The following is a 27,831-nucleotide window of genomic DNA, read 5'->3' on the forward strand; positions in this document are numbered from 1 at the left end:
AAGTAGGCTAGCTTGAGTATTCATGAAAAATTATTCAGTATTTTGCAATGCATGCTGGAAATCTGGTAACTATAATTATAACAGGAAATTAATAGATGAACAGAAATTCCCAACGGACTTGAAGCTGAGGGAAAGGACTTTTAAAGGGCCCATGTTGAAACTTAGTCCTAGTTGCTAAACTGAACAATACGAACCTTAAACTTTAGATAGTTTTTACCACTCCAGTGAAAATGCATATGAAATTTAATGATGAATAAATTGTAATTCCACAGCACAATGAAATCTGCACTGGAGGATAGGATCTTCTCTTTGATCTTTCCTAATCTATAATAAATAAATAATAAAGTACTAATAAATAAATAAATAATAAAGACCTCCCCTGCTCTCCAGTAGTGGTTGGTTTGTATAGGCATGAAGTGTATATTGTGCTTTGCACTGATGGGTACAACCCCAACTGATTTTTAATGTCGCCTCAGTGTTTCTGATTTGGAACCGGGCCTTCTGTAAGCCATCTGTTGTAATGCCTAATTAGTTTGCCACCCTCTATATCATTCATCCCTAGTCTGCTTCTGATTACAGGACCACTGTGGTGTGGTAGTCAGTGATGCACTGGTATAAGATACACAGGCACTGCAGTGTTGCTGTGATTTGTACACGTGTCAGTGCCACTGCTGTTTGAGGAGTCATCCGTCATGTAGAAATCTCCAGCCCAAGGTAGTCATGCACCAAAGTTCACACAAAATGTGCACAAAAGCAGGTTTTTATCAATCTGGTACATTTACTTAATTGTATCTGGTATTCATCTAAAGTTTTTCTCTTTCAAGAAAGAAAAGTACTTCAAACAAGGCTTAAGATAAAAGACAGCCAAGCCCTGCCCGAAGGAAAGGTTGGGTCTTGTATGTCAAGTGGACAATTGTTTAATTAATTACTTTACAGTAGCTAGAGAAACAGGATTATGAAATATAGCATATTTAAGTGCCTCGTCTCAATCCAATAGGCAATATGTCCTACAACTGTGCCCTGAATTACATTTCATGATGCCCAAACTAAACAAGTAGGGGGGAAATTATCTAGGTCATTTCAATTTGTAATGTTTTTGGAACATTCCAAATGTAATTAATATAACATAGCATAATTATTAAAGTATATTATATACATACTACAGAAATTACTAAATATAGAACTTTGTTCTTTCTATAAGAGCACAAGTCTTTTATTAGTATATTTCTGTATTTCTAAAGTTTTTATAAATATTTTCTCTATTGTGTATCTGGGGAAAACACTGTAAAATAAGCAATACATTATAAATTCATTTATTAACATAGGCTAATATGTTTCTCGTACTAAATTCTCAGTTCTGGTCACTTTATCTCATTAATATTCTCATTCATTATTGTTTAATACTGCTTTTCCTAGGAGTTTTAGGCGAAACACATGTAATAAAGGTGATATTTAAACGAGATGTAAATTAGATTTCATTTCTAATAAATGTAGGTAATGCAGGTGAATGTATAAATAATGTAAGTAGATATATAAAGAAACACTCAAATGCACTATTTATGAATTATATATATATATATATAAATTGTGGCGGGGGGGATTCACATGTTTCAGTTGTCATTCACAGAGTAATAAATTCAAAATGTGCTCCTATGTAATATTTGGTTGCATTGTGTGTTTGTCTCTTATTCCAACTGCCGAATACAAGCCTTATCTAAACGAGGCCACAAACAGCACTGTCCGCTATAACTGAGTGGCCGGATGGAGAGTGAATAGGGTGAATAGCCCACCCACACACACACGAACATCCACACACGCACATGCACACACTCCTGCCTACACTTGGATGGAGAGAATAATAAACAGCTGTTGATTTCTCTCCGAGTCATTAGTGCAGTCAATGACCCTGGAATCTGGGGGTTTGCAGACAGCATCTGTGAATTGCACAGTCTTTTACTTTAGTCAGCAAACCTGTCTGTTCCTGTGAGCTGAGTGCTTTTCCTTAATGCAACAAGGGATAAACACTCCTGCTCAAAAAGTTTATGTCCAACGACTTTAAATAAAATGGTTAATCTCTATGAATCCCATCATGAATAGACATCTAAGAAGCATAGCTCACAAATATTTGTATAACAGCTATCTGCAGATACCATGACAAAATCAGAAGATCTTTGTGCTTATATTTTGTCACACAATACCACGATAATAAATTCTGCACAACTGATATTTCATGAAAATATGATAAAATGATTAAATAAATACTTTTTTTAGCAAGATAAATAATTGTACTGCAAATGTATTTTAAATCATAGTCCTATTTCTTGTAGCTTTTTTGTTCATCACCGACAGGCTTGACAAACATGGGCATAAAACTACTCGTGAACCTCTTCCTTCCAGGATGGTATGCTGCCTCCAGGTATGGGGTGACTCCCCCAAGAGGATGAGTTTAAGTATCTCAGGGTCTTGTTCACAAGTGATGAGAAGAGGTATTGCGAGCTCAACCATTGTTTAGGTGCAGCGACAGCAGTAATGCAGTCATTGTACCAGAGTGCAGTGGTGAAGAGGGAACTCAGCTATAAAGTGAAGCTCTCAATTTAGCATTCAATCTACATACCCAACCTCACCTATGGTCATGAACCAGAAGAACCAGATCACAGATACAATCAGGCAAAATGAGCTTTCTCCACTAGATAGCGAGGCTCGATCCATGACAGGGTGAGAAGCTCGGCTATCCAAGGAGCTAGTTGAGGTGGTTCAGGCATCTGATATGGATTCTCCCTGGTTGCCTCCCACTAGAGGTATACCAGGCACAGTCAACTGGGAGGAAGCCTCAGGGTAGATCCAGGACTTGCTAGAGGGACGACATCTCCCTGCTTGCCTGGGGCTCCCCCAGGAGGAGCTGGAGGAAGTGGCTGAGCACTGAGACACCACGGCTTCTCTACTCACCCTACTGCCATCGCAACCCTGTAATGAACTGTGTGAAGAAAATGAGATGAGATGAAACAAGATGAAATGAGTCACACAGATGTTCAGATGTTATGAAGTAGAAGTTTGAGGCAGTGGTAGCTCAGTGGTTAAGGTACTTGATTTGTAATTGGAAGGTTGCTGGTTCAAGCCCCACTGCTGCCAAGTTGACACTGTTGGGTCCCTGAGCAAGACTCTTAACTCTAAATTGCTCAAGCAGTAGTTGTAAATTGTGTTGGATAAAAGTGTCATCTTAAGGACATGTGAATAACATGTTGCTTATGCCTGTTGTATGAGGCTAACCAGTTGGGTGGAATGACCATGACAGCTGGGGTTTAACAAACAGCACCACCAACACAACCAACTTTGCTGTGTAACAGCCTGAAGCTGAGCAAAGTTCCCTGGGTGCCACATAGAGGGAAAGGTAATCAGAGAACAGGAAACTGTATGGTACAGCCCCTCCCCCTGAATGTGTATGAGTGTTCTTCAATGTGACCGCACCCTATATCCTGAGTGCTACGTCGTGAGTGTTATATGCCCAAATAAAACGTGTGTACTTGTTTATGCGACTCGTCCCCGCATCCTGCTTAACCTCCTCGTCACAGAAACACCGACCGAGGAAGGATGCCTGGGAGAGAAAGGACATAAACGCCCTCGCAGGGAAGCCCTCCACATTCCTGGGCACACTCCTGACTCCCACAGCAGGCGAACGTGCGACTGGGGGAGTTGCGGGGGATCCTGGGTGTGGTCCAGGTGCGGACTCAGTGGAGTCATACAGATCCACGTTGCACTACCGGGACTGGTACAATGACGTCCAGTACTTGAAGTCGGACTCCATAGGGTCCTACTACCCCGCAGAAAGATCCTCCCTTATCCTGGCCTCACTCCATAAGTCCACAAACAGGGGAGGAGGCCCACTGGACGATTTTGGGGGGGGCTGGGTATGGGCCATGGTCGGACTCTGCAAGGTCCCACAGAGTGCAGCCAGACTATGAGGATCGACAAGGAAGTGGACTCTGCTGGGTCCTACATGGACTATTATGAGGGCTACGCTGAGTAAGTAGAGAGAGAGGGGAGTACAGCAACAGCAGTCTGCAGTCAGACTTGGGGTCCGATTATGTGGAGGATCCACCAATGGAGGTGGAGGAGGTCCTCTATGGGGATTCTCTCGCTGACAGTGACATTCAGTTTGTCGTCTCCGGGAACGATGAACCCCCAGCACCTACAATACCGCTCAAGGCTCCGCCCAGGAAGTATTGCCTAGGCGCAAGCAAGTCAGCCCACGTGAAATATCTAGAGGTGACCTCGTTCGAGGAGGAAACTCCCTTCGCTAGGGCACACAGCCCCGGAACTTGTGCGCCTGTACCGAAGCCTAGTAAAGGCAGGAAGGAGGCGCCACCAGTGCCCACCCCAGAGATGGGCAAGGTGGCTGGTGCGCCTCCTGAGGCAGAACAGCAAAGGTTGCCGCCCCCCAAATTGGCGTGGGCTGATTCCCCACAGGGGGGTTGAACTGTGGCCCAGCCGACAACTGAGGAACAGCCCGAGGATCTTGCCAGCTTACGTGGACTGGTTAATATGTTGAGTAATATTGTACCCATCCCAGTCACTGTGTCTGTCCCTGTCACATTGTTTGTACCAGTCGTTTTGTGCCTGTGCCAGTTAGTGTGTCCATCCCTGTAACTGTTGTTGTTTTGGTCCCTGTCCTTCTCCCCTATCTTGCTCACGCTGGCTGCGCGGGTTGTTCGGTCCTCTGGCCTAGCCATTTGGCATTGGTCTCAGGGCCACAGCCTGATAAGCTGGCACACCAGGAGTCATGCTGTTAGGGAGTGGCTCTGTACTGAAAAAGGACAAAGCCTTGGGAGAGAGAAAAAAGGAGAGAAGTTCCTGAGCGGTCTTGTCTACCGAAACTGTTAGGAATGCACAGTGGGGTTCAGCTTGGATCGATCGATGAGTCAAGAACATTCCAGCCATCACGCTACATGACTGGACTTCCACCTACACTTGGCAATCTTGCCACGACAGAGAGTTGAGGCAGTTCTGGTAGCAGCCACATGTCAGGTGGTATGATCTCCTTATTCCCTCACCTTGTTACAGGTCATCCTTTCTCTAATCTATCTTTAAGACTTTAACCAAGAACTTTGTGTAGCATGCCATCTTTTCTGATCACATCGTCAATGTTCCAGTACACTCATATGTCATTATGTATAGTATGGAAAAGCAGTACCAAGGAAACAATCAAATTCAGCATAATATATAACATTATATATAACATTTATATTATATATAACATTTTCTTTTGGTAAGCAAAAGGTTTTGCTGCCCAGTGTAATCAATGTTTCATTTCAAATTCATAGTGCTGCAGGAAGGAGCTAAAACAGCAAAAACTTCCATCCACCCATTTACAAACTGCACTGTGGGGGTAATGATCTGAAGTGCGGTGGGTGTGTGTGAGCACTGCTGAGCACACACAAATGAAGAGAGAACAGAAAGGCAACGACAGGAGAAAGAGAGATCTGAGTTTTTAAAATAATTTATTAATCTATAATTTAATCATGCAGGCACACATCTGCTGAGATAATTTAGGCAGCCCATCTGCTGAGACAGTCCATCATGACCCACGGACAACCATCTCCTGCAGTAGCCAGTACAGGGAAGTGTAAGTCACAAAGTGCTTTACAAACTCCGATTACAGAAAGACAGTAAAACCACAAGTAGGACAAACGATAAGATATAACAATAAACCACAATACAGCAGTAAAGCAGCAAATATTAATAAACATACAACCCCGGTGCAATAGAGTTGCTCAAAGACTTGTTTAAAAATATGCATCTTTGGCTGCTCTTTAAAAGAATCAACAGAGACTGGAAACCTCATAGAAGTAGGAAAAGCATTCCACAGTTTAGGTGCTACCACTACAAATGCTCGATCTCCATCAGTCTTTAGACGAGTACGTGGAACATATAAGAGACCTAGCACACCTGATTTAAGAAAGCGAGATGGTACATGAGCAAAGAGTCTGACAATAGACAAAGGCTTGACCATGTAATGTACCATATGTAATAGTAAGAATCTTAAATTGGAATCTACCAAAAAAGGAAGCCAGTGGAGTGATTTCAGTAAAGGTCTAATGTGTGATTGTCTCTTTGACCTAGTGAGCAGTTTGTTGCCATTCCTTCAGCACATGGGGAAAGTTCATTTATGTTCAGTTTGCCACGGTAGCCCTGATCTATGTGTAGACTTACTGACCTCTGGTTCTTCAAATCAGTGAGGTCTCCTTTTTTGGGCAATATGGTAAGAACTGCTCTCCGGCAGCTCATTAGTAGTTATCCTCAGGCAAGATGTCACGATCAGTCCTTTCCATGTTCCGTGTTTTCCATGTCTTTGTGTTTTGTTCCGTTCCATAGTTTCGTTTTGTCCTCACATTGTTTGATTGCGTACACCTGTCCCTCCTTTCTAGTTCATGTATTTAAACCCTGCTGTGTGCCTTTGTTGTTGTGGTTCATTGTTTGCAGGTTTGATGGTTGGTTCTTTGTATTCTGTGCCTTTGTGTTCCCTAGTCCTGAGTGTTCCCTTGCCTTAGTTATAGCCTGGTTTGCCTTCATGTGTTTTTGTTTTGTAATGTTTCCTCGTACTCACTGTGTTGGCTCTGTGACCCTGGACTGTATAAATGACTCTGATTTTGGGTTTGTCCCTAATAAATCTTGCTCCTCTCAGCACGTGTGTCTGCGAGACTCTGGGAGGTGGTTTCGCTGGGGCGAAACTCCAGCTGTTTCTACATAGTCTGAGTTTGTTGCGTCTTGCCGCCAAACCCGAGATGGCAAATCCCCTGGTGCTGTGGGTACACGGTCATCTTGTTGTTCCTGGAAAAAGCAGGATCATGTTTATTTTGATGAGATCCAAGGTAAGTGCCAAGAGTCTACCCATCTTGACCAATGCTGCAGGGAGGAGTGGCCTGCAGCGCAAGATGTGAGTAGGCAAAGTGAATGCGCAGATTACCAACCGAGTGCCTAGAAATGGGTTCTCAAGCGCAAATGTGAGCTCCCCATAGCCTGTGCGTGCTCTGGGAGCCACTGAGAGGGTTTTGTATCCGTGTTTTCCTCCAGGGTCACCCCACCAGTATCTGTGGCTATCCCGCAAGCCACCCAGCTTGGTCCTGTTCCCAGTGTGAGACGCCACGCGTCCTGATCTGGTTCCTGTTCCCGGCATAGTGGATGCCACCAGTTCCGTCCCTGTTCCCGGTCTAGTTGATGCTGTCCGACCTGTTACCAGGTCTGTTCCTGCAGCCTCGCCTCTGGACCCCTGAGACCCGCTGCCATTGACTTCCTCTGCCGCAGCTCCAGACCTGCCGCCACCGCTGATGGCCGCAGCCCTGCCTCTGGAACCCCCAGACCTGCCGCTGCTGATCATCGCAGCCGCACCCTTGGACCCACCAGTTCCTGTTCTGGAAGAAACCACTCCACAAGTCCCCGTGCCTCCTGCCAGGCCTGTACCCCTGGTCACTCCTCAAAGCTCTCCTGTGGCTCCTACTGCCCCATTTGTTTTTGCCTTCTCTGTTGCCTGGTTTTGTTTTGGTTCCTGTTGTGTTCTGTGCCTGTTTCAGTGACCATTCCAGTTCCTGTGTCTCCCTTTTTCTGTTCCTGTCCCTAGCCTGGTCTGTTTTGTGCTTGTAATCCTCGTCCTCCCTCCCGGCACTTCTTTCGTCCTCAGTCTGGTTCTGTTTCCATGTCCGTTCCTGCTTCTTTGCCTGTCACTCCTGTTTCCCCGGTTTCTGTGTCTGGTTCTTCTCCTGTTGCCCCAGTTTCTGTCTGCTGTTCCGGTGCCGCCTCCTTACCGCTCAATGTTACACAAGACCTAGATACTACTAGTAAGTCCACCCTAACTAAAAGACTTGCAAGGGCCTACAGGCAGTACCATCAGTGCCTGTAACCTTCCCATTTGCCATGCTTTACAATGCCTCATGTAACCCAAGCATGTTTTCTGTTCCAGTTCCTCATTCACCTCAGGAGGCACCTGAAGCAAGCCTGTTCAATCTCACTAGTGCAGAGCCCTGAAAATGACTCCACTGACCTTCTCCTGAAAGCTGACCAATCCCTGAGCTCCTAAACTTCAGATGAGCAAAGATGAGTGAATTATTATTTATTTTTTTTATTTTATTTTTTTTTGGGGTAGTCTTTAATCAAAGGTATCAAACTTTAATGGTGCACTTCCTTCAGACAAAAATCTAAAGGCTTGATCTCATCACAGCCACCTTGTGTCCTCAGCCCCAATAAATGTGCTAATCCCACATCCTTAGTTATGAGTGCATGGACCTGGTCCTGATCTCCTGTGGACCCCACTGAACTTCCTTTTAGTTTCAAGTTTTTTAGATGTCTGAGTAATGCCCTTTTGAAATTGGGAGTGTACTGAATCCAACACTTTCATTTTTGTACCTTTCCCACTACTGCTACAGAGATTCAAATTTGATTTTTTTGGATCTCAACTTCTCACTAATAACTAAAACATGTAAAATGGATGTAATTAATCAATCTGAGATTAAAATGCCAATATGTAGTCTTTTGTTTAATGGAATTAATAAAACCCACTCCTACTACTCAGCAGTCAAAAATCCTCCTGGTATAACTGAGCAGGACCTCAATGACTGTAAATGATGCTTACAATAATAAAATACAAAATCTATTTAACCTTGCCATTGTGATATACTCATCTTGAGAATGTGCCCATGTAGATCACCTAGAATTGCCATGTCTGACTCTACATATAAGCCATTTCCTGAGTCTCTAAGAGCTTATTTAGAACAGACAGAGAGAGAGGAGTGGAAAGAAGAAAAGGAGACAGAGTGGTCTGGGACAGTGCTGTGTGACATGTCTGACTTCAGCATGCCTTGCTGCTTAAATTCTGACACCCTTTATTAAAACACACACACACAGGTTCTGCTCCATAATACAACACAATATAGTAAACAGAGAGAAAGTGATGATGAAGCACTGAATGGTCTATTAAAGAAGCAGGACAGTGTCAGTAGTGTGCAGACTACATCAGAGTAGGACAGTGACCCTCACTAGAATGGGGAGGGTTGCCAAAACCTGCTGGTCTCCACCATCTTCATACCAAACACTTAAAACAAATCATGGGATGAGTTAAAAGAAAGACCAAGTTATAGTCATCGCAGTTTCCCATTAATGGAATGCAGTCTAAAAATCCAGATTATCAGAGCAAGAGATGGAATTTGACCTCTGTGCACTGCAACACAATGGCAAGCACTAAGCCTAATACTCAAATAATCTAATACTATACTTCTGAAATAAGAAAGCTCTTTTTAAAATCTGAGGTCAATATTTCTGTCTGCATATCACAAAATATAGATCCAACATAAAATCTGAATTCAGGGACCACACTATGGTGAAACCAAAATATTACAATGATCTAAAACTGAAAAGCATACTCAAGTTAACACCAAAGCTACATGATCACATTTATTCACTATATGAATAAAAATGTTTTGCTCAATTTCTTGCTATCTGACAACAGATTCAGAATTTCAGCATCTTACTGTGAATAAAGATAAAAGAATGACATTTGGATCTACTCATATAGGTTAAATAAATGCAGTCCCACGTTATGCCAACATGTCTGCATCCATAACATATCGCTAATGGAATCACATAAATTGATTCCTTTGTCCTTTACGTTATTTGTTCCAACATGACTGCTTTTAATCTTGGCAGGGACACCTTCAGCCTTATTGGCTGGGAGATGTAAGTGCAGTAAGAAATTGTCATTGGTGTTTAATGACCCAATGTGTTGTAGCTGGCTACATGCGATTTTTGATATCAGCTAATTATTGCACATGTATGTGTAACAAATCACTTTGTGATTAGCATAAATTGGGGGAATAACTTGGAGTTGCTCAAGGTAATTAGACATTTTACTTTTCATGATATTTACATTGAAATTGGGTGAATGGTTAGTGAGACCGGCTGGACACATTGCTTATCTAAGCAACAGCACCTGTAGGAGGTTGAAAGAATTGTCAATTTATACAGTCATTAACAAAGCTTAAACATTATAACAGCAGAAAATGTCTCTTGAAAGATTCCCTCAGCATGAAGCATACTGAATGTCATGACTTTGTTCAGCTGCTGCATTTGTTACTTTTTGTTGTATGTATTAAGTTTATATATAGCTAGCTAGCCACTGTTTATCTATCAGACACATATACTAAGTTTAAGTATAGCTCGCTAGCCATTGTTTATCTATCAGAATATCAACAACATCATTGGATTACAACATATTACTACTGATGACATAACTGGATCATATTTTACTATACATTTAGCTAGCTCGCCATTGTTTATCCATCAGAATACTGATGACATAATTGGATTCATGATTAACTGATTTCATTAATAACTTTAAGGAAAATACAGCTATTTTTCATCAATTTTATCTTTCATCCCATGCGGAAAATCTTTTCCATTCACTGTTTGCTGCTGGTCTGTTATCCAGTTGGCTTACTTACTCAAGCAATGCAGTGACACTCAGGGGTAATCTTTAGGGATCACTTAACAGTCCAATTTATGAGGACACCAGGAGTTCAAAAATGCATAAAATGTGTGTTGAATTAAATTTGATGTAACTGAAGGAAAAGTAGATGAATATAAGAATGCAAACGATTCACTTTGATTCATTTTGATGTGCTATTTATCCATGTAGGTCTGATTTGAAACCAGTACAAATACACAGTGGATTTTGCATGGAAGATCTCTTATAAGGAATATCTGTTAGCATAGCAGCACTCCTCTAAACAAAATGTAGAGAAAGGGAAACCTAACCAGTGGTGCAGTTTGGAAAGCTGCAGTGCAAATGTACTCAAGTAAGAGTATAAAGAACCATCTTTTAAAATAACACTTAAAAGTACAGTTTGTTCAGAATGTTACGTAAGCAAATGCAACAGAGTAAATATAGCGTGTTGTTATTTACCTCTGGTGATGTGAGATTTTGAGAGCTACACTTTCTGTCAAATTTGAGCAATTCTTTAGGTCAACTGTAACCAGATCTTGTGACATGATGCCTCTTTAGGGAAGCAATACTTTGCGTTCCTAAAAAAATGAAGTAATGATTAATGATTAATAATTAAACTGTTTGATCTTATTTGTTTTCAAAGATTTGTAGCAAAAAAAAAGTATGTACACAAACACACACACACCTCTCTGTAGTGGTATACAGTCCTGTATCTCCCACACACACATTCCCTACATACACAAGCATACTACCTTCACAAGGAAAGTCAGTCCTCTAACTAGTTCTCTGCTAACTTAGCAATAAACAAAATATAAACAACCATATAATTCTCAACAATAATCTGTTATAATAATCTTTACCAAAATCCTGACTATGTTAAAAGTGGGCCTACTATTTTCACAATACAAAAGATTGTAAAATACTTTTGATACTTCTATACCAAGTCCAAAATTCTGAAAACAAGATGGTACTCCTTTCCCATGGCACCAAAGGAACCAAAAGTACCGTAGCCATCATAAGTTCTGGAGATTGCGATTTCTCTGGATCTGGTAAGGACAGCATAATAACCCTACTAGTGTAGTCTAACATCAAATGCAATGGGATGAAGGAGGAAGGTAACAATTTAACAAACATGTAGAAATATGTGTCAGCAAGGGTAGGTGGAGCAATAAGTGTGCTGCAAATTGTGGAAAAAAACACACCCCAAATTTTGTTTATGGACATATTTTGTGCTTGACTAGGGACCAATTACTAACAAGCAAAGGCCAGTATGCAAACAGTGTCCCAGAACATTTTGAAAAAAAAGAAGAAACACCTCAAACTTATCAAGGACAGGCATTGAGATCTATACACAGAGTTTATGGTGAACAAGTAACAGTAGTAAATTTATATTAACATGTCATCAAAAACCGTCATATCTTGAAATGTTACTGTTATTTGTGAATTGTGACAGCTGCATCTGTTATAGCAATTCTCCACACTCAACATTCACAAAGGCAACATTAGCTTGTTTAGACTAACATAGTTATAGCTAATAACATGAGATTGTTATTATCATAGCCTAACATTAGTAGGCTACTGACATTACCACTCAGCTTATCAATATATAGTGGTGTGTTCATTCATGTTAGCTTACTGGGTGTGCTGCAGTCTCTTTGGTTTTCTTTGAGCTATACATAACAACTGAAATCTCCTAATTGTCTTTTCACAGTATCAGCCTGAGGATGCTGAGGAGGAGAGACGAGCACAAAGTAGACAACACACACACACAGCCAACCATATCTGAAGCTTTTCAGAGGCACAGAAAATATGACAACTCACATGAAGCAAGGAAACTGGATAGGACAGTTGCTGAATTTATATGCATGGATCAGGTTTCCATTTACACTGTGGGAAAAAATGAATTCAAATGCTTGAATAATTCAACCCCAGATAGTAGAAATTATTTTATGTACATAGAGATCTCCAAAACCTACAATGAAACTAGAGAACACATAACCTGGCATTTCAGAGAGAAACCATTCTATGCCTGCACAACTGATCTGTGAACAAGCAGAGATGCAGACACCTTCATGTTTATTATTATGCAGTACATAACTAAGTCAAGGGAGATGCACTCATGACATTTGGGGTGTTTGAGAACACACAACTTACTGAGGCTTTTAATGAGAAGACTGAATATGAATGGAATTTGACATTTCAATAATAACAGGCATCACAACAGACAGTGCTCCCAGTAATAAAAAAGCTTTCAAAGGATACCTACACATGGATTCAAAGATGAATACATATTATATCAATAATATTGGTATTTTGACCACAATCTGCACCTTGCAGTCAACAAAGCTATCAGGACTGGCGACACATCTGCAACACTGTGAAGGCTTAGTAAAAACATATCTGCCTTCACCAGATTGCCAAATCTTTACCAAATCAGGTGTTTATTGTTACCTCAAAATGGTTGAGATTAACCCTAGACAACACTGATAAGTTAGTGCTATTTACAGAAACTTAAGTTGGCAAAGAAAGTTTTTTTTTAAGTTATATGTCAATGCTGGATACTAGGAACTGGGTCAGTGGTCTTCTTATTCTAATCAAACTGTTTACCTGTTTATTTTTAGTGTCATGACCAGATACCACAGTTGAAATGCTGTGCAATAACAGGTTTGAATGAGTTTTTAATTGTTTTTTATTTAAGCATGGTATTGTTCCTTTTTAATACTTGAAGGCTACATGCCACTGGGTTTTTATTAACCTACACCTACACTATTTATATTTATTTGCATTTTTTTCAGATTTCAGACAGCTGGGGACTGCAGTAGAAATGCTACAAAACCATAAAAAAATACCTTGGTCTTATTATTGTTTTGTTTTAAATAACAGTAGTCTTTTTTTACTTGAAGGTTCTGTCCCACTTTTTTAACTAAAATGTTCTGGGTTGTTTTTTTAAGGGGTTCATGTTGAAATACATTCATTTTATTGGTTTGCAGTTTGTCATGGTATTGAAATTAGTATCAAGAACCACAGAATTTCAACAGTATTGGTACTGACTACCAGATCTCTGGTATTGTGATATCCATTGTCACATAAGATCTTTTCAGTGCCCACATTAGAATATTTCATGTCAGGTCTTTACATGTTAAACATAGGTTAGCATCATGGCCAAACCTGCCACCGATGTGACCAAGATTGGATCTCTGCATTTTTTCCGAGGTGTATATAAAAAAAAAGTTAATTGTTAATTCTACTGATAAATCATAAAATGAAAATGATTATTTGTAAAGCTTACCTGTTGTCCAAATGACCAATCAATACAAAATTGAGAACACTAGATGGGACATAATCGCTTATGTGTGCTTACATGCACCTAACCACGTACTACTTCTAACTCCTCCCCTGCCCTGGAGATGTTAACCATGACATGTCATCAACCAGTTATGAAAGCAATTCAGATATTTGGAAACCTTCAGTTCAAGTTGATGTCAATTCAGGAATAGTCTGCATATTTGGAGGTAAAAATAAACATTTAAAGTTTCATCAGCCGGCATTGAGGTGAGGACAGGAAGGAAATGGCAGGCTGAAAAGGAAGTGGAGGTGGCAGAGTCTCGCGTCAGACAAAATGCACTGGTTGGTAGTTTGGCGATGGGCAGAGCGGGCTTGGGTTATTTCCCAAAGACCCAGGTCAGCAAAGCCCAGGGCAAGGAGAGACACCATCTACTCCAGGAAGAGATCCGAGCAGGTGTGGAGGAAGAGCGAGTCAGCAGGGCAGTGGGATTCCGGCAACAGAGAGCATGGACTAGGTGGGAGAGCACACTGCAGCGCAGGATTTCCTGGTCAAACATCATGCAGGCAGACTTCCATCATGACTGGTTCCTAGTGCAGGTGGTTTACGATGCTCTGCCAAGTTGCTGAGAGCATAGCCCTAGCCATCAGCACCAGCAAACACAATCACGCCCAAAAGAAGATAATCACCTTTATCAAAGCGGGAGATAAACCTCAGGCATGACCCAGAACAACAACAGGCCTCCTCCATATAGCCTCTGACTGGCAACTCCAGGTTGATCTGGGAAGGGAGCTGAAGTTCCCTCAGCACATAGCTGAAACATCACTCCGCCCAGACATGATCATCACCTCTGCAGCTTTGAAACAACTGATCATGGTGGAACTTACAGTGTCCTGGGAAGAGCGCAAGGAGGAAGCCAACGAGAGGAAACGTGCCAAGTATCATGTACTGTTGGAGATGTGCAGAGGCAGAAGCTGGAGGACAGGTTATGAGCCCACAGAAGTGGGCTATGGAGACTTTGCAGGTTGCTCCCTCTGCAGAGCTCTCAGTTGAGTGGGCATCTTAGGAATGGCTAAGAAGAGGGCCATACAATCTGCAACTGAACCGCAGAGAAAGCCACAAGATGGCTTTGGCACAAAAGGGCTGATCCATGGGTAGCTGCTGGGATGCAAGTTGGGGCTTAATCAACCCTGGCTGGGTCCCCTGGGCGAGGGTTTCTGATGTTGAGAGACCCAAAACATCCGACAACTCCAGGTTACATCATTGATGATGCGTCCCAGTGCATCCATGAGATGTTTCTTACATAATTTAGCTTTACAAAGAAAAACCTTATGTCTTTTCACCTTCAATCACAAGGTTGGGCAAGAAGTATTGCTTTCAAACAAAATGGGCAAATTAAGTCAATACATATTAGAACCATTATAATTAAAACCAGAAAAACTTGATGGGATGGGAATGAATGAAGAAAATGCTTAAATTATCTCTGATAGAAATGAATAATGCATGCTATGTATCTTAATAACTGTAGATAACTTTAGAAACCTTTGATTCCCTTTACCAACTGGTAGGCGTGGTTTTTCTTTTTTTTATTGTTTGTTTGGCATAAAGGATTATAAGTGGTGTAATTTGTTATTGTTAAGCATTTTACCCTCATTGGTAGAACACTAGTAAATGAACACATATCACATACAATCTTTGCAAGTCCCTAAAAATTAATAATAAGTAGTATGAAATGTTTTGGGACAGTTCCCCAGTTTGATAATGGATACCAATAAAAAGGTGTATATATGCATACAGTCACTTCATTAGAAAAGATATAGTATCCTGTCAAAATCTTTGGAGTCAGGTGTCATTCTAAATGGCAGTAAAGCTGCCATAACAGGAGACCCTAGACTATTCAGCAACTATCACCTAAGCAGTTCTACCAGAGTTTTCAAAATGTCTTGAGAAGACTATAACAAAACACTTAATCATGTAAACAAGCTAAAAATCCTGTCTGAACAAGAGTTTGGTTTTCTTAAAGCTGCACTATGTCATATTTGGTTGTTTAAAATTGAAAACAGGTTGCCTTACTGAGTGATAAGGGAAAAATATCTGTCCTTTTGCTGCTGCAAGTTACCCTGTAAAGCATGAAATATTTATTCAAAAGTCAGAGCTGTCATGTCAGATTTGGTAGCTTTTCCCACGCATCTTTACATGTTGTTGGCACATGCACAAGCTTGAAAAGAATGCCCGGCTTGATAGGCTGGTTACCTGAGTAAGATTAATGGGGGCTCACAGTGCTTAAAGTTAGTGACTGAAAGCAATTTTGCTGAATATGGAGAGCCAGTTGTCTTCTGCGGCTTCACCCGTGATCAAAGCAAAGAAATGTAGAACTAAAGTAAGCCAGCAAGGGAGAGTGACAAAGCTGGAGCTAAGACTAGAATAAACACTGGTGTCACTTTTCAGAGTTGCTGACAGGTCCTTGACCTGAAGGCATTCACTAACATTGGCCAATTATTTTGCTGAGTTTTTCCCAGAATTTGTGTCCTTGTTTGATCATGACTGTGAGATCACTTCCACTGTTAGCGTTGGTGTTATTGTGCATTCTCATCACACTATCTTCCCAGCCTCAAGTTTATGCTACACTATCTTCCCAGCCTCAAGTTTATGACTTGAACCTGAATTAAAATGTCTAGAGAGCACACGGTTAGTGATGACTAGCTTGCTAAACTAACCTAAGACAAGCAAATAAGGATGAATGCTTTACCAAGTTTAATGGATAACACGGAGAATGGACAAGCAGTAAAACCTACAGAAACAAAAGAGAGAACACAGTTAACTAGAACATGAATGCAAAACGAAAGTATACAAAAAAGACACCGCGTGGCTAACTAGCCATAAAAGAGTACTAAAACACTAAATACATGTACCCCACAATGAAACGCAGAAATAGGAATTAACCAGATTGCAGAATGATAAAACAATGGCGCAAGAGCATGTGGCGAAGTGCAGTGTTGCAGGATAAGATGATGGACTGATAAATAACTAACAGCTGAGGAACAGATAATGAGAGCCAAGTGTTGGTGTACTTAGGTCAGTTGGAGCGTTGTGCTCGTACTGCTGAAGGTGTGGGGCTAGTAGAGAAGGACTGCTTTGCTTGTATACCCAGTGGAGCCTGGGTATAATTCCATACTGAAAGCTCCACACTTTGAATCTCCCCAGGAGTTGGCTGTTGTTGATTGCCTTTAACATCTTGTATGATACAACAGACTTTCAGTAAGCTCCCCCAGGCATCTGATTGATTTATCTTGGATAATGAGAATCTGGTCATTCTAGATAACAAATATGTTCTTTATTAGTTTCCCCTTTTGGATGTATAAACCCCTTGATTTTCTAATGTTAGATTTCATCCTTGCCAAATTAGTCATGCACTCCAAAGCGATCAGATCCCATTGGGTCCCTGCAATGGATAATGTCATTACAACCATATCATCCATGAAGTCCCTACATGCTGGATGCCTTGCATCATCCTTTGGGCCCCTGCATGCCATCTCCCTTGCTTTCAGTAACAGATTCATAGTAGTTGTAAAAAGGGACATAGGCATTGTGCATCCAGCCATGATGCCTTTTTCCAGTTTCTGCCACCTTTTGGAAAAATTTTAACAGTAAAAGGCATCTTCAGCATCTCCATGTGGTGCATTACCAGGTTCACATCATATAGCACTTGATAGTACTTTAGTGCCTTTTTGATGAGATTTATGAGAAACAATGGGATAAGCCTTGGTGAGGTCCAGCGAAACTATTGATAGTGAGTTGTTGTTCTTTCTGGTTTCCTTAATTAGTGCTCAGGAATCCTGCTCTTTTGAATGCTGAGATCAATAATCTTGGTGGTAATGCTAATCTTCTAGCAGTAATGGCCCAATATATTTTCAGCATATTTTATAGCAGCACTGTCCAATCATGGGTGTCCAATCCTCTGAGCATGTTAATCCAACCCCTTATGTTGAATGAGCTGCATCTTGGGGAAAGATGTGGCATGTGACAGCCCTTGCCCTCCCTGGTTCGCAGCTGTGTGACAGGGGAGACTTACCTGATGGGTGGGAAATGGATATGACCAAAATTGGTGGAAAAATCCACTCCCCCTCACTTGTCATCACCATTTAAAGTTGGCTAGCTAATGTACCATAATATGTTACATAGTGACATTTTACTAATAATGCATAGACCCTTCTTCAGAACTCTTAAAGGAACAGGCTGATATAGGCCTGTCCCCATAGTGAAAATCATCAATATCATTGTTCAGATTTCCTGTCATTTTGCTAATAGACTTGTATTACAGAAACCTTCAAAATATCACCAGAACGGGCATATGGGCCCATTTCCAACCACCAGAGGGAGGCCTTGAGTCAGGCACACCACTAATCAGGCTTGATGCCCAACAGCTAGGCTAGCTCTATATAAGCCCATTTTGATCTCCAGCTCCTGCTCGAGAACCACCTCTTCATCAAGCTGGAGAAGTCCACATTCCATGTGCAAACCATCTTTTTGGGATTTGTTGTCTCCCACAATGCATTATGCCTGGACCCTGCCAAAGTACAGGCTGTGGAGAACTGGCCTAGACCCACCTCGCTGCGTCTGGTCCAAACTTTTACCATAGGTTCGTGAAGAACTTTAGCATGGTTGCAGCCCCACCCACTGACCACGTTGACCAGGAAGATGTCTGGTCGGTTCTGCTGGTCCACCGAAGCCCAGCAGGCATTCGAAGAACTAAAGCGCCATGTAAACACGGCTCCTATTCTTTGGCTCCCTGATACAGAGCTTCCATTTATCATTGAGGTGGACACATCTGAGGTGGGTGTTGGTGAAGTTCTGTCCCAGCGATGCAGCGAGGACAAAAAACTGCATCCCTGCACCTACTTCTCTCGGCTTTGGTCCCCGGCAGAAAGCAACTACAACGTGGTGACAATGAATTCCTGGTGGTCAAGCTTGCGCTCAAGGAGCAGAGGCACTGGCTGTAGGGGGCAAAACACCTCTTCCTGGTCTGGACGGACCACAAGAACTTGGCTTACATACAGCAGGCCAAGCGACTTAATCTGTGCCAGGCCAGATGGGGACTGTTCTTTGCCCAGTTTGATTATACATTATCATACCGGCTGGGCACTGAGAACATTAAACCAGATGCCCTCTCCTGCCAGTGGGAATCCTTGTCTTCTTCTGCTCCGCCCTTGACCTTTATTCCCAGGGCCCACATCATAGCGCCAATCCAGTGGGGGGTTGAGAAGGCAGTACGTCAGGCCCTTCTTGCTGAACCACACCCAGGTGGAGGCCCTCTGGGGCGGTTGTATGTACCTAAGGCAGTTAGAGCTCAGGTCCTCAAATGGGGACCTGCATCCCCCTTTTCGGCGCACCCAGGAGTCACACGGACGCTTGAGTTTTTCCATCAGCGGTTATGGTGGCCCTGCATGGAACCCGACGTCCGAGCATTTGTGAACTCCTGTCGCACCTGTGCTCAGTTCAAGGACCCCAGGACAAGGCCCGCTGGTCTGTTGCACCCCCTGGCTGTGCCTTCACGCCCTTGGTCTCACCTGTCACTCAACTTTATTACAGGGCTGCCCCCATCAAGGGGCAACACAGTGATTTTGGTGGTTGTGGACAGGTTCTTCAAGGCTGGCCAATCCTTTGCACTGCCAAAACTGCCATCTGCGAAGGAGACAGCTAAATTATTGCTTACACAGGTGGTCCGTCTTCTTGGGCTGCCTTGCAACATCGTGTCAGACCGTGGGCCTCAATTCACTAGTCGGTTTTGGGAGGCCTTCTGTCAGTTGTTAGGCACAGAAGCCAGCTTGTCCTCTGGCTTCCATCCCCAATCAGATGGCCAGACTGAAAGGGTTAACCAGTACTTCGAGCGCACTCGCCGCTGTCTGGCCTCTTCTTGTCCATTGTCTTGGTCTGAGCACCTATTATGGGCAGAGTTTGCCCACAACACCCCGTGGCACTCCTCCTTAAGCATGTAATCATTTTAGTGCCAGTTTGGGTGTGCTCCACCTATGGTTCCCAACCAAGAAGCCAACGTGGGTGTTTGGTCTGCTGAGCAGACAGTCAGGCACTGCCGCTTAGCCTGGCGAAGGGCACACTGGGCTCTTTTATCTGTTGCTGCTGCTGCTGCTTAAAAACATGCCGACAATAGATGGCAACCAGTGCCGACTTATCGGTCTGGACAGCGTGTTTGGCTATCGGCCAACGACCTGCCTTTGTGTGGGAAGCCCCGCAAACTTGCTCCTCGCTACATCAGGCCATTCAAGGTCCTTTGCCGCATAAACCCTGTTTCTTATCGCCTTGCCCTTCCCCCGTTATTGCAGATCCACCCCACTTTCAACGTGTCTCGCCTTAAGCCCGTATTGTGTTCGGTGGGCCGCTCCAACCTGCCGGGTCCGTGCATAGTGGACGGTGCACTGGCGTACACGGTCAAGCGTCTCTTGGACGTCCGGCAGGTTCATGGTGGTGTCCAGTATTTGTGTGGACTGGGAGGGATGCGGGCCCGAGCAACAATCCTCAGTCCCCTCCCGTCACATGCTGGACCGTGAACTTATTCAGGCTTTTTGGAGGGATCATGTGACTGGCCTTGGGATGCTCCCTAACCCTAGTGTTGTGGAAGACACATGTTAACCTAACTCCAATTACCTTCTGACAAGTCTCTTTCTTTGTTCCAACTCTAACCTAACTAGCAAGGTGAGAACTGCAGTTCATGTACAACTGCCTGTACAATTTGCTTCTCTGATATAGAACATCTCCATTTCAGACATGTACCAAAAGGTGAAAGTTTAAATGGGTTTTTGTGTTCCTTTTCTCCTTTCTTGGATCCACTTTCCAACTTCTGCCTCCAGACAGGAACATATGAAGTCCACCCAATTAAGTCCACCCATGAATGTACCTTTTCTCTGCATAATCACCAGTCATTAGCTGTGCCAGCTCATACAAATGTACTTGTAATTGTACATCCTTCAGTAGGGTGATTTGTCTCACCCGACTGTGATTTCTGGTGGCAGAGGTGGTGGAGGCATTAGACATGTTTCTGGTTTCCAACTCATCAGAGGTTGTGGATTTGTGTGACTATCCTACTTTTTAGCTGAACGTCTCTCCTCATAAGTCAATCAACCGTTGTTTATCCCAATTCCTGCATTTCTAGTTTCAACTGTATACCACAGTCTCTTTCCAGTTTGTCCACTTTTTGTTCCATAAATTGAACCTTCTTTTCGATCTCAGTCAAGCCATCACTCGTTGACTGCATGTGAAGTTTCCTGTTCCAGCTATTAAGCTCTTATCCAGAGAGTGCAATTTATCCAGTGTGAGAGAAAAAGCATGTCTGTTTGTTTATATATTGCATTAAGGTCAGTTTTCCTCTTGTTCATGATCATTTTGAAACAGCTTTTGAGCTCTCCTTATCTAATTCCAGAGTTGGTCGAGTGTGTCTCTTCGGGTTACAAATGGACCCGCTGAGAAGTCGGGACTGAGGCTGACCTCCCACATTGTCTCTGACTCATTTCTCTATAAAGCCATTTTAAGCAAGCCACTACAAACCACTCGAATGAGGAAAGCAGATACACCAGGAGTAACAGGAATGTAGCTAATACTGTCTCAAAAAAAGTTATGTTCTAATTATATAACCCTTCATGCCCTATTTTGGCCAAAATAAATAAAAAGTGAGGAATAAGGACTTTCTAAACAGGAATAAGATAAAATGGCACCTAGAAATTAAATGTGGCACCTCTATTACACACCAACACCCAAGCCATATGGAAATACATGTCCATATTGACCTTTTATATACAAAAATAGAATATACAAAAGAGTACATGTATGCAAAACTCTTCAAGGTGTTGTGTGTGAGTATGTGCGTATGTGCATGAGTTAAAGTGTTGATAGGTGGAACACTGTCTTCAATTGTGTCTGCATATGTGTCCTCTTTCTGTGTTTCCCCTCATGGTTACAGAGTCACACTTATGAGCTTGTTGCATATCCCATTGCAAAGCGATGGGAATTAATAAGGAGTTGCATCCTGTTTGCAGCTATACGTCTCCACTCTTCTGGGAAGGCTTTGCATAAGATGTTGGGAGTGTCTCTGAGGCCTAGTCCACACTAATAGGAGTAAATTGAAAAACACTGTTTTTGTGTGTTGGCTACACTAGCATTTTCAGTCCATTTTCCAGACGTTCCCCATCTACAATCAAACTTAAAAACAATGGAAATGGTGATTGGTGAGCATGCGCGTGTGCCTCACTGTCATGCTCCCCTCCACAACTTATCCATCCATGTGATGGACTGTCCACATGGTATTTTGTTTGTGCTTTGTTCTGTTTTACGTGTCTCCATGTACTTGTGTTGCTTCCATGTTTCCCACATTTCGTCACCACGTTAACCACCTTCCTCACTACACCTGTTTCTTGTTTCTTACCCATTTGACTCCTTTTATAAATATCCTTTTGTTTGGCTCCCTAGTTGTCCTTGTTAGAAATCATTTAATGTAGTATCTGTGTTGCCGTTCAGGCATATATTCGTGACGTTTGTTCCTTGTTCGTATTTATGTCTCTTGTTCTCATTTTTGCTTTTGTTTTTATTAAATGTTTTTTGTTTAAACATGATCTTGACTCGCACTTGCAACCTGCCTCTTTCTTGTCACACAGACCTATGACTTATATTTCTTTTTAGCTACTTTACTTTGTTTACAAAGTCACGTGCAACACAGCAGGAAACATTTAGACAAAATGGTGAGGAAAGATAACTTCTTTTCCTGGACAGATAAAGTCAATCAGCTAAACACGAAATTAAAATACCTATTGCAGCAAGCATGACAACAGGTTCCACCATTTTGGAACTGTGGAGGTCAGATAGCAACTTTGTCAGTGTTTTCTAGAAGATACATTTTCCCTTATCCACACTGAAATTCCCAAGCTCTATTTTCAGAATCACAGACTTTTTAGTGCGTATTTGAAAAGATGGTGGTGGTGAAAACATTTTAATGTGGATTCATGGGCAAAACCCATGAAGACAGATGTAATTTCCAATCTACCTATGTTAGTGTGAACTATGCCTGAGGAATTGGGCCCATTCAGTCATAAGAGCATTTGTGGAACTCCTGACTCACAACTGACATTTCAATTCATGCCAAAGGTGTTCAGTAAGACTGAAGCCATGGCTTTGTGCAAGCCTTTGGAGATCCACCACATTAGACTTCTTAAACCATGTCTTTATGGACTTCGTTTTGTGGGCAGGGGCACAGTAATGCTGGAAGAGGAAAAGACCTTCCCCAAACTATTGCCCCAAAGTTGAAAGCATAAAATTGTCAAAAATGCCTTCATATGCTGAAGGACTAACATTACCCTTCACTGGAACTAAAGTGTAGTTCAAACCTTAAAAAATAGACCATTATCCCACAAAATTTTACTGTTGGTACTATGCATTCCAGTAGGTAGCATTCTCATGGCATCCACCAGCATGATTCATCATTCCAGTTTCAATTGCTTCAGAGTGCAGTGGCGGCATGCTTTACACCAATCCAGCCAACACTTGGCATTGCAAATGCTACATGACGCAGCACTCTGCGGCCCACTCACTTCTTACAACCACAGCCCTGCTAAACACACTTCTCACAACCACAGTTCTCCTAAACACACTTCCAACAATTACAGTCCTCCTGAACACATTTCTCACAACCACAGTCCTGCTAAACATACTTTTCACAACCACGGTGCTCCTAAACAAAAACACTTCTCACAACCCCCAGACAAGCACCACATGCACCACATACCCTTTCAGAACTTTATTGCACATATTCACTGGATTTGCACTATTGCTAATTTAACTGCTGTAATGTACATAATGTTCTGTATTTATATGTACCACGTTTAAAATCAATGAGCTCTTCACTATGGGTAATTCCACTGTAAATGTTTGCCTATAGAGATATATAATGTATATTGTGTAATTTCTGGTGTCACAATCAAGCCCTGGTGGACCATTGTACTACAAGGTTTAGTCTTTTCTCTTTAACACAACTTATAGGTCATTTTTAAACATTTAATGGGTAAAATAAGGTGTGTTGGCTCACAGAAAACACAAGCATGGGCAATGTATGGTATCCAATTTAGGACCTAACATATCTAGTTCATTTCATGTAGAGCTTGGTAAGAAATTGGAAGTTCATTCGTTTGTGCTGGACTAGGTGGAAGTGTAGAGCTGGTATAAAACACAAAGTTGGATGGGACAGAGTTTGTCAGCATCAAAACCTAATGAGGAACTGCTTTAATTGGCAAGTCATTGCAAAACACTTCAAGAGCATGCGCTATCTAATAGGGTATGGGGGGGGGTTGCAGCAAATGCGCAGACACAATATTTGTTTTCCATATGTACAGGCAGCAGGGGCCGTTTTAACGAAATTCTTCATTTACAGTTTTAAAGCTGTCAACACTCAGCTCATTTTTTTCTTTGTTTGATTTTCCCCATTTCGAGTATTAATCTCTAGACTGTAAGTTAGGTGACTTAAATATTGAATAGGTGATACTTTTGCCTAATCCAAAAGTGTATAGCTGCACATCCAAAATATTACAAACCTTACCTTTATAAAACGTACATATACTTACTAAGTAAACAGGCTGCACAGTAACTTTACAGAGGCACCATCACAGCATGTACTCATGGCATGAAAATACGTGATAGAATGTATATAAGAAAAAACGTAATATAATAAAAACTGGAGCCTGTGTTCGCGCTTAAATTTAACTTTTGTCAGCGCGTGCCTAATAAGCACAGCAGAGTTGCCCGTACTGTATATGCCCTCACAGATAAACTGAAACAACTTCAGACTTGTAGATCAAAATAACAAGAGATTATATGTCTTGATCAAAATTCTGCTTTATTAAACGTTTAAAACTCCCTTGTGTAGTCTTTTTGATAAACGAAACAGTACAGTAGTCTATGACTCGGTAAGCAGTTTCGCAATAGGTTAACGGCAAAAAAGCGGCTTTACGCTGGATGACCACTTACGCCTTTTAGGATACAATGCATTGGAAAGTGGCGAGTACAAGAGTGGACGGGAATATCTGAATGCATAGTATTGCCATTCAAACCGGCAGCAGAACCTTTCACCTCAAAGCGGTCGTTATAGAGGCAAACCCAGGGTTAAACCTCGGGAATAGACAGATAATCGGATGCAGACTAGTAGCTGTTAAATGGAAATACAATGGAAACCGTAAGTCATCGTGAAACAGTAGATCGTAGAAATATATGGCAGATGCAGCTTACCATGAACTGATGAAGTCTTAATTGTCCAAAGGGAGTCAGTACGAACTTCCATTTACAAGTCTTCCCCTGAATTGATTTTCGATCCTGTTGGAGAACTGGTACTAGCTGGAAGATTGTCGACCGAGAAAATCCACTCCACGCAATCAGTTATTAGAATGCCGGTACAGCGCGAGAAGTGAAACGTTCAGTAACATTTGCGTCTTTGCGCGAACGTTATGACAACGCTGCCTTGTTTCCGTCCGAGGGTCTCCTGTGATGGGTCGTTCGCGAACGATTGGCTCTTTCTAAACCGCTTCAGTTATACTTAGGAAATTATTCGACTTCAAAAGATTTATCTATTGCTATTTTATAGCTACGATTTCCTTACGAGTCCACCTTCGTTTTGAAGATCTCGATGTTTTCTTTTAACTGCAAGTTTCGCTTTCGTGAAAAAGTACCTTGAGGACTTGAGTTGGTATAGCCAAAAGAAATCAATGTCTAGGTAGGGTTATTTATGGAAACAAAACAGCGCGAAGAGAAAAGCCTTCGAAGGCCCGTCAATTGTATTTAACGTGATTTAACAACTCGAAACAGCGAGCTTACAGGAGGGGGTGGCGGCAGGGGGGATGTGCAGATGACAATACAGATAGTTACGCACATTGCTGTTTTTTCTCTGCCAGGACGTTCACACCCTACTCTATAAATCCGCGTTTCCTTTACAAACACATTCACACATTTAATTTGGCGAGAAAAAACGAATAGAAAAGTATTAATATCAATATTTTGAGCACGATCATATACCCTACACCGTTTTAAATGTGACTGTCGTTACGTTATTATCTTATTAACTTAGAAATAACCTGCATGGAATGTTCTGTACAGACGGTGAACGATTATTAGAGTCAAAATTTGTGAATGCAGGTTTGATTCAAGCAAAGATAATTTTACTTCGTTTCACATCCTCCCTCTTACTCATTTCTCAAGCGGCGCCTGATCCAAAAGGCTAAATGTAAAAGTAATGTCACATATACTCTTTCCTCTTAGTAGCAGTAAACCCACATAGTCTAACAGAAGAAAATCAGCAATGTCCCTGCGACTAACTGCCTCCTGTAAGTCATATGGCTAATATGTAGGCAACGATGATACGAAAGTGAGAACTTCGCAGTAGTGCATTAGTAAACCTGATAATAAAGAGGTTTAAATTTTGTCTTGTTTTACACACACACACACACACACACACACACACACACACACACACACAAAAGAACACGGAATCAGAAGGTCGGTGATATTACTTGACAACAATTTCCTCTACCCAGTCTCACAGTAGAATTCTCTCTGGGACAGTGGTTCTACGACATGATTAGATAAAAGTCCAAACTGCAGTATAGGACGTTTTAGGTTTAAATTTCACAAAATGTCGCTTAAATAGGACAGTTGCAAAACAATCTGAAATTAAAGCTGACTTCTCAGTTATTTTGTTATTTTATTTCAGATCAGAACAACAAAATCTGTGTCAATGCCCGAATATTTACAGAATGCACTGAAGGAATATAGTGACAGTGAGAGAATCGTTGACTCCCTAGATTGTTTTCCAACTCTGCAGTGACTATCTTCCAAAGAGACCATGCCACACATTTAATCAAAACCAACATTTCAGAAAAATGTTCACCTTTTGATAAAGGCATGAGAGAGTCCCAATTTTAGTTTGCATTTCGCTTCATTTCAGCTGTACGACAGCATGGGTATCTGAATAGGACCATGATGAATAATCTTGCAACAACCATAGTTTGTTAAATGCATAAGCACTGACTGAAGTAGAGCTAACAGAAGCAGCACTGACTGACTGAAACAGAGGCAGGATCGTTAAGCATAGACCAGCTGAAGTAATAGATTGCAGAAGCTGACATGGCACTGATTATAGCAGCACAGGCCACGAAGATGCTATGATGCTAGGGCTCTGCTTCACTGTGAAGTGCATCATATGCAAGTATCACATAAGGAAATCTTGCCAAAAACACTTGCTCCTTTTTATCAAAGGCCCAGTTCAGGGGCAAAACCAGAATAAAAAAGTTCTTCTGCCGAAAAAGACATCTTTTTATTTCCAATATAAACGGAACTATAAAGTATCTCCACATTTCAGCATGACCAATAAATCATGAGTGTTTAACTCTCAACCATGTCCTACGGCTCCACTATGTATTCACCGAGTCATTAATTAAGTTTGTGAGCAGTGAAGCCATAAACTGAAAATCAATACTCATTTGAGCTTTTCTGGATTTCTTAGCTTCACGGGACTCCATAATGCACAATAAAGGACACTGCATGCAATAACACTGCTGAAACATAATGAAAGTAAGTAGGACCTGTTATCATTGGGAGAATAAGATCAGTCTCATAAAGCTTAAATAAAGTCTCATAAAGCTGGATGGAGAGTTAGACTGGGACATTTTAGATATTTAACCATGAGTCTGAGTGTGTTTGAATGTAACTGTTTTATCTAATGTTTATTTATTTATGTCTTGAGACCATTGAAATTCAGGGCTTTGTGTTCTTGGACAAGAATAAATAAAATAAGTAACAGGATTGCCTCAGATCAATTATCGCAGTATAATAAGTTCTGTAGGCTTCAAGTGAGGGTATTTTTTTAATAGAAAGATGTTCTTAACTCAAGGTCTATAGTAACAACATCTTTAACAACATCTTAGGTACAATGCCAATGGCACTGTGTTTACCTGCTGGTTACCAAGTCAAATATAAATAGTAAAAAATCAGTCCTGCACTATTACTTCTCACCTGCCTG

General features: G+C 41.7%; 1 protein-coding gene across 3 annotated transcripts in view; it reads right to left on the bottom strand.

The window, feature by feature from the left end:
* chst15b (carbohydrate (N-acetylgalactosamine 4-sulfate 6-O) sulfotransferase 15b) overlaps positions 1-25,639 on the bottom strand; it is a 57,700-nt gene extending 32,061 nt beyond the window's left edge. For all 3 annotated transcript variants that reach the window (XM_027016805.3, XM_027016803.3, XM_081697900.1), the window contains exon 1: positions 25,050-25,639. In XM_027016805.3, the coding sequence (XP_026872606.2) occupies positions 25,050-25,052 (3 nt within the window). In that variant the 5' untranslated portion in view covers positions 25,053-25,639. The remainder of the gene's footprint in view (positions 1-25,049) is intronic.
* Between the last annotated feature and the right edge of the window lie 2,192 nt (positions 25,640-27,831).

Source organism: Electrophorus electricus, chromosome 15 (assembly GCF_041902795.1).
Source record: "Electrophorus electricus isolate QZ-2024a chromosome 15, ASM4190279v1, whole genome shotgun sequence".
NCBI classification, from domain to species: Eukaryota; Metazoa; Chordata; class Actinopteri; order Gymnotiformes; family Gymnotidae; genus Electrophorus; species Electrophorus electricus.